The sequence below is a fragment of the Dysidea avara genome, chromosome 9 (assembly GCF_963678975.1).
Source record: "Dysidea avara chromosome 9, odDysAvar1.4, whole genome shotgun sequence".
Classification (NCBI taxonomy): Eukaryota; Metazoa; Porifera; class Demospongiae; order Dictyoceratida; family Dysideidae; genus Dysidea; species Dysidea avara.
The window spans coordinates 20,726,363-20,734,445 of NC_089280.1; the positions used below are offsets into that span (position 1 = coordinate 20,726,363).

Here is an 8,083-nt window from a genome sequence, read left to right on the forward strand (position 1 = left end):
AAAAATCCCCCTATTATTCTTTTTGTTATTCTTGTATCCAGCCTATTATTCCATAATTATTCTCATTCAGTATATATCTGTGGCTAGTCGCTTAGTTTTCAAGATGCTGCTATAAGTAGTTTTGTCCAAATTATTAATAACCATATATGTAGCATTCCACGTTACACATCATTTTTCTATCCATAATAGTTACAGCAGACTTAGAATAGCTATCTACAGTAATAATTCAAGTGTATTTAATTATTAGTGTATTATAATAATATGCTGTAACTACTGTATAGCTACTAAGTTACGTAGATAATAATGCTCAAAGATTTGAAGAAGATACACTGGTATAAGATGTACAAGTTTCAGAATTGCAGATAATCATGCAGTTAAATCCCTGATGCTGGCTGCAGATTGTTAACATGAAACAATCTGACTGCTCTATTAGAGTATTTGAGCGTTCTATTAGAGTATATCGATCTTTTAGCTCCTTTCAGCAAGCACTCCTGTCAGCTTTATATCATTTGTAGTAGCTTAACTCTTTCTTCTAGGTAATCAAGAAGAGACACGCCCCCTAATTCCACCGATTATTCCGTGGTCATCCGATTATTTTAAAATTATGCCTGTAACCATCCTATTATTCCGGAATTATTCTCACGAAATTGGTGACCCATTATTCTCAAGATTATGCCGGCATAATAGGCGCAGGCCTAGTACTCAGTTGCCACACGAATCTTCCCTTCAGTACAGAAATTTCCAATTTACAGTGTAGTAGCTACACCCCACACTGCAGCTTCATAAAGGGTTTAGGAAATCCAGCCGAATATCACATGTATAAAGTGGCCCATACTAGAGCTGTTTGAGTTTGAGACGTACCTCAAGCCTCCAAACTCGCCAAACACATATAATAAGACATGATTGATTGGCTGCATTACATCATTACACTTAGAGTAATGAACAAATCACAATGAAAGTATCCGTAAATTTACTAACTGCATAATTGTAGCGCATGTGCTTTTTATGATGGTGAAGGTGAAGGTGATGGTTTTCAAGCAGTTACTGTTTGTCGTTCTCTTTGTGAGTAGTTTGGCGACTTACACTCCGGATTGGTCATCTTTGGATGCCAGACCGATACCTAGCTGGTATGAGGACGCGAAATTTGGCATCTTCATACACTGGGGTGTGTTCTCTGTCCCGAGTTATGGCTCGGAACATTTCTGGTACTTGTGGAAACACGACAACGATTCTCGTTACGTCAGATTCATGAAGAATAACTGTCCACCTAATTTCCAGTACCAAGACTTCGCTCCAATGCTCAAAGCGGAGCTGTGGGATCCTGTGAAGTGGGCCACTCTGTTCAAAAAATCTGGAGCAAGGTAACAGGGCCACCCACAGAGGAGGGGGGGCAACTGGGGCATTTTTCCCCGGGCCCCAGCCTGAAAGGGGCCCCTTGAATACCTGTTTAAAAGATCGATATACTCTAATAGAGCAGTCAGATCTATATACTCTAATAAAGCAGTCACAGTGTTCTTAAGAGGAGCAGTGTAGTAAGCTATGTATGTAGTTATATAAGGAGATATGGTTGGTTAGGGGCAGCTATTGTCATTCAGTGGCGGATCTAGAGGGGTTTCTGGGGTTTCGACAGAAACCCCCTTTTAATTTAGCTTAGTGGCACATAAACATTGTTGCACTGACAATTTGTCATAGCAAACAACTATATACCACTGTGACACCATTTATAGGTATTAAACCCTCAGCAACACTTCACTTTTCATCTCTCGCTGCATTAAAAAGATCGAGATACTCTAATAGAGTAGTCATGTAACTACTCTAATAGAGCAATCAAAGCTACAAATTGCAGTCACCATCTTCGCCCTATAGTTAGCTATAGTGTTTGTTTAAAGCATTCAATTAGTAACTAAAAATAGCCTAAGATCCAATCTCAGAACTTCTAAAGTCTCAAAAGTTTCCAGAGAAATGTCATCAGATGCCTTATTCAGCTATACCAACTTTTAGAAACCCCCTTTTAAAAATCCTAGATCCGCCACTGTCATTGTTAGCATGTAATGACCTTTTTTTTTTGGTCTTTGACTTACAGTTAGGCTAAAGTTGTGATTACCCTCCTTGCCCCTGGGGCCCCTCTTTAACTCTTTGACCTGGGCCCCTACTTTCTCTAGGCGGCTCTGCAAGGTAACATCATAGTACATTGGCTAGTTGTGGAAGGCTTTATGTTTCGAGCTATGGTTATAGCTAGTGAATAGCTATATATGTGACCAGATTTGCGAAAAGGGGTCTCACACACACATCCAATTTACCAACTTTGACGATTAATAACTTACGATTGGAAAAAGATATTGACTTGAAATTTGGTCAGTAGTGAGTACTAACATAGCTTAATGGATGAAGAAAATGTCAAGTTTATATGTTAACTGAACACTAAGTTATCGTCTCCCAAGTTCAGAGAATTGGATGTGTGTGGAAGACCCCTTTTCACAAATCCAGTCACATATGATGTTGTGTCATAATGTAACTGTAAGGTTGTGTAATGCATTATACGAGGGGTCGCTGACTGCCACGCAAATTTCTAAAATGTGTACGAGAGTCCCAATATTTAAATATTTCAAAATGTATTTCTGCATTATTTCAATAAATATTTCATGGATTTATAATTGGATTTCTCAGATAGTGTATGAGAGTCCCAAGACGTTAGCTACCCCTTGGCATTATAGGTACATCACCTTCACGAGTAAACATCACGAGGGTTGGACTAACTGGCCATCCAAGTACTCCTGGAACTGGAACAGTGTTGACCTGGGTCCTCACAGAGATATAGTGGGTAGGTAGTGTTTTGTCTGTTCGCAAATGTATATGGAATTTTTAGGCTGAGGTGATTTATTCTGAATTCCCAGATTCTGGGGATCATTTATTAAAAGGGTTGCTAGTTGCTAACAAGCCACAAACAAGGTGTTTTCTTGCTCCTTGCACCTGTTGCAGCTACTTGAATAATTTCTGTGACAGTACGAAAATATAACTTGTTCACGACTTGTTTGCTACCTTTCAAATGATCCCTAGTCAGATACTGGAGGTGCACCAGACCCCTTTTTGCCCCACTCAAGGAAATAGGAGTCTGGATACAAAACAATAGTATAGAGGCTATTGACACCGATTGCTAAAACTTAGAAAAAAAAACTCTACCTTCTAAATGCATGTTGAAAAGGGTGCTATAATTATTAACAATAAGGAATCACACCTGATAAAGAAAAAGCCAAAGCTGAATCCAACCCTAACGGCTAATGCCAACTGAGGTTTTCCTGTTAGGCATCATGATCATGATGTCTTTCATAGTTTGCCTCAAACTCATGTGCTTGATACTTTAGTTGTTCTGGTTGGTGTCAATAACTTTTGGTGACACCAACGGTTGGTGTTACTGCAATCTTTTTAATAGTGCATATTTTGAATGAAAATCTTCGTATAGCCCACACTATTATGCACTCATACAATTTACACCTGATCTTGAGTCATCCAGGGCATAATTCTCAAGACGTATAGAAACATATCGTATATTCTGCAGTTTTTAATTGGTTAAGTGACTGCTCTATTAGAGTTTTGACTGTTCAATTAGAGTATTTTGATTGGATAACAGTAACCTTGTAAGTATGGAGTAGACAAGCATCTAATATACAATTCAATGTTTAATCCTCATTAAATTGTAGGATGAAATGTGCGAATAGCCAAGTCTAGTCTGTGTACTTGTACATGCCTGTATTACTGTTCCTACATTTTTATCTAAAGTTCTTTTTTATAAGTTCTTTGTTATGACACAGAACTAATTAATAGTGTAGGCTTTAGCACACTCCTCTGCTTTGTTAAAATCCAAGTTATGAGTCAATGAGTCATCCGATTCAGCTAGTTTCAACCTTAGTTGGCAAGTCTTCTCCAAGTACACCAGTTTCATTTTGGCTCTTACAGTTGGTTCATGTTTGCTCCCCACTATATCAGAGAGGTGAACATGTGTTCACTCCCAATATTTTTGGACTGGAACAAGCACATGTTTCATATTGTAAACACATTGGAATTCCCTGTACTAAATGTATGAGATACTTTCAAAACTCCTTTAAAAAATTAAAGGACTTCACAGCACTATCAAATGTTTGGGCAGCTGGTTCATATAACAAGAGTTATTAATAAAAAACAAAGATTTAGGTGAATGCAAACTGACTATAGTTACTCCTTCGTCCATTTAATTACTACAGTGCACAAGGAAGATCATTACATAGGCCAGTATTCAAAGTTCTACACTGCAATTTCCAAGCAGTGACATAACCATTTTGTTCTTGCTTGGTTTAATGTAAAATCAGTCTATTGAACAAGAAGCATGTGGTATTACCCTGGAATATGTGGTAATGTCACGTACCATTTAGTGTTCTGTGCTTGATTGATTGAAAGAGTAAGTTGATAGAAGGTTTGTTAATATTGACTCTGTTATAAAATACTGATATTTTAGTTTAGCTACAGTATGTCTAAGAAGGTGGTTACTAGGCGAGGTTCAACTCTATAATTTTTATTTGTTTTATAGGAGAGTTAGCTGAAGCAATCAGGAACAACACTGATATACACTTTGGTCTTTACTACTCATTGTTTGAATTCTTCCATCCATTGTATCTTAAAGACCAGGAGAACAACTTCACAACACAAAATTATGTGTCTGTAAGTGTTAGTAGTTTAGTAGTTATTGAGTTGATGATGGTGTGTCACTTTTAGGAGGTGATGATACCTCAACTACAAGAGATCATCATTGGTTACCATCCAGAGCTGATATGGAGTGATGGTGACTGGACTGCTAATGATACCTACTGGAACAGTAAACAATTCTTAACTTGGCTCTACAATGACAGGTTTGTTTACAAATACAGCAGTGTAATTACAAATACAGCAGTGTAATTACAAATACAATTGCAATTACAGTCCAGTGAAGGATACAGTAGTGGTCAATGACAGATGGGGTATTGGTAGTAAGTGTGCTCATGGTGGATACTACACTTGTAGGAACAGGACAAACCCATGTGAGTTATATGTACATCTTTATTTACTCTGACCTCATTTATCTGTTATACAAATGTCATACAAATTTGTCTGTGCATGCACTAGGGTAAATGTGACTGTACTCACATCTCACATGCTTTGTTACAAAAAAACAACAACCAGTGGTTTGATTATAATTGTGGTGTTACACTGTATATAGCACATTATTTTATTTGTTTTATGTAGCATATCAAGCTCACAAGTGGGAGAACTACTATCACATACAAAAAGACTGCTGGGGATATAATCGGAACTTGAGTGCAAAGCAGTATGCGACCACAAAGGAATTAGTTTCAATTCTTGTGCAAACTGTTAGGTATAACATACACGTGTGCGTGCGTGTGTGCGTGTGTGTGTGTGTGTGTTGTGACTTGTATAAATGATTTTACATTGACTCGAGTGAGTCACAACAGATTAGACATTTGAATTTCTATCTCACTACAGTTGTAATGGTAATTTACTACTAAATGTTGCTCCTACTCATGATGGTAGAATAACACCAATCTTTGAAGAGAGACTATTACAGATAGGTACCATGCAGTTGTGTGTATGTGTGTAGTAACATATTATGTAACCATGTGTTAAAATATATGGTAACTTACAGGTTCATGGTTAAACATAAATGGAGAGGCAATTTATGGCTCAAGACCATGGAAACATCAAAATGACACCACAACACCATTTCTATGGTTAGTTGTATTGTATAATGTCATCCTCCACACCATAGTGACCCACTGAGCAAAACCTGACTTGTTAGCATTTTCCTTGAACTTTGTTTTATAACTTTTATGATGTTTAGAGGGAAAAACCAATTAGCTGTTAAAGTTCAACCTTATCTGGTAAGTGCTTTCGAAGTTATAGTAATAGACAACAACAAGAACAATCGATTTGTACACTACCTATATGGGGAAAAATTACAGGCACTTGTTTAATTGATCATAAGTCTTGAGTGCAACAGGCTACAGAGTTGGGACTTGTGTCATTCTATCCACCATGAACTGGGGCATGCGTCAAGCTAATAAGTGAGAAGGTTGTTCAAGCTTAGCCGGAAACAGTTACAATAAAGTTATAACCGCTTTACTGCACTGTAACCAAACACACGTAACACTGAGCATAACTTGCATTTGCTTCATGTTACAGAAGCTATTCATACTTTCCATGAAGAGGTGAAACCATTGGTATATTAGATTGTTCAATTCTAGCCTTCCTTCACTGTTTACTGAAGCAATTAAAACATGCGTAAAATTATTTATAGCAAGTATTTTTACCCAGTGTATTTCGTGGCATACAGAATTGTGCAAACAAGTCGGGTTTTTGCTAAGCTTGTCACATATCATTACAGGTACACAGTTAGTGGTGATGGTACTAACAATGTGTATGCTATATTGGTGGAGTGGCCTAAGGATGGGTCAGTGATACTGGGTGCCTACAAGGGTACCAGTAAACCTCATTCAGTAAAGATGCTTGGATATGATGGTGAGTGATCGTGAGTATAGTTCTATATTTTTCAGTGACACGTTTTACATTTCTTTCTATATTTAGTGCATGGACATTAATAAAATGCATATGATACACAGAGCCATAGAATTCTATAGGTATACAAATCCTCTTGATAAGAAATGTGACGTTTCTTTATCATGATGGTGGTACGTTTTAGTATCCTCCAGTTACTGATCAGATAATATACTAAAAGTGATGTATTTTGCATTTGTGTACATGGGTTTGGCAGAGACTTTATTCACACTCAGTGCTACTTAACATTTCAGGTCCTATTTCATACAATGTTCAGTCAGAAGGTCTCTATATTACACTACCTGTGTTACCACCAGATACTGAGTTACAGTGGGCTTGGAGTCTGAAGATCTCATCAACATAACTTGCCTGTTTATAGCTAAGAATAAAATCATTAACCATTACAACATAAATCTGACGTGTTTAATGTGTATACATATATTCTACAAACATGAATTTGTGCAGTACATCAGGGTTTCATTCAGAAGGGGGTGCTCACCCCCCTTGACAAACTCCCCCCTCTTGTGTCCCTTAAATTTTATGTAAATGAAAGTGCATTGGGAACAGGAATAACCTGAGGTCATTCTCAGTACCTGAGAATGTACCAGAAGCAGTCTAAAAGAGTCGCAAATATTTCTGCCTCTACAGTCCCCATGCTGTGCGCGATAAACACACAGCATCTTCCACTATCATAAACCTTTATTTTGTCCCTCCCCCAAATCATTTCCTAGATGAAAGCCTGTGCATAGCATTATAAAGTTTAAATTTTCTTTCATTAATTGTATCACCACCTTTGATTTTAAAGTTGTTAATTAGCTCTGTGTGACATAATGTTCAAATTACTTTTGGACAGTTTTATTTTGTACAATATATTACTGCAGCTGATTTCAGGAGTGGGCCTTATAACTAACTGTATAGACTATCATATTCTTATATGAGTACATTGCATGCATATAGTCAGTCTATCATGCAGTCCAGCATGCAGAGTCCCATGAAGCCATAGAGATGTATGTACGTATGTTTGAGTTTCTGATGGCATTAGGAAACCCTTTATTAAATATACTATAACCAGACCTCACTCTTCTCACCTTAAGAGAATCACTAGCTATACATTCTTCCAGTGGATCCAGCAAAGAGACAGCTCATATATCAACCAGTTCAAATTAGTGGACACACACAACATACACTTCATAGTCAACTTGATGAATGTATGAATTAGGTATAATCCATATGCTCTGATCTGTATACGGTGCATCTTATTCATATGGGATGAAGGTTATATGTTTATTGCTGAGACAAAACTTTATTTTGAGATTCCTAACCTGAACTTGTTGTTGCACCTACATAATTTAGCTAATGATGTAAGTTTCAGACTCCCTGTATTCACAGGCTTTAACCCTCTCACATGTCTCTAGTGGGACAGCAGTTAATGAGTTGATTAGTGAAACAAACCACTTTACTCTAATAGAGCAGTCACAATTAAAGTATCCGTAAATTTACTAGC

The 8,083-nt window shown here is 37.3% G+C and overlaps 1 protein-coding gene across 2 annotated transcripts; it reads left to right on the forward strand.

Annotated features, from left to right (window-relative positions):
- The first annotated feature begins 1,024 nt into the window (after positions 1 to 1,024).
- On the forward strand, positions 1,025 to 7,035 carry LOC136267202 (alpha-L-fucosidase-like). Of its 2 annotated transcripts, none has more exons than XM_066062282.1 (10): positions 1,025 to 1,361; positions 2,715 to 2,821; positions 4,562 to 4,692; positions 4,747 to 4,880; positions 4,951 to 5,048; positions 5,254 to 5,398; positions 5,512 to 5,597; positions 5,672 to 5,756; positions 6,410 to 6,543; positions 6,834 to 7,035. In XM_066062282.1, the coding sequence occupies exons 1-10, from the start codon at positions 1,027 to 1,029 to the stop codon at positions 6,941 to 6,943; spliced, it is 1,365 nt and encodes a 454-aa protein (XP_065918354.1). In that variant the 5' UTR covers positions 1,025 to 1,026; the 3' UTR covers positions 6,944 to 7,035. The 2 variants fall into 2 exon arrangements, with proteins under 2 accessions (XP_065918354.1, XP_065918355.1); XM_066062283.1 differs by having other exon boundaries at positions 5,254 to 5,383.
- The last annotated feature ends 1,048 nt before the right edge of the window (positions 7,036 to 8,083 follow it).

Excerpts from the sequence above, each read along its gene's own strand:
- LOC136267202 (XM_066062282.1), top strand. The coding sequence starts at position 1,027 with ATGGTTTTCAAGCAGTTACTGTTTGTCGTTCTCTTTGTGAGTAGTTTG. Across the intron at positions 5,049-5,253 it reads TAGGAACAGGACAAACCCAT|CATATCAAGCTCACAAGTGG; the intron begins GTGAGTTATATG and ends TGTTTTATGTAG. Across the intron at positions 5,598-5,671 it reads AGAGAGACTATTACAGATAG|GTTCATGGTTAAACATAAAT; the intron begins GTACCATGCAGT and ends GGTAACTTACAG.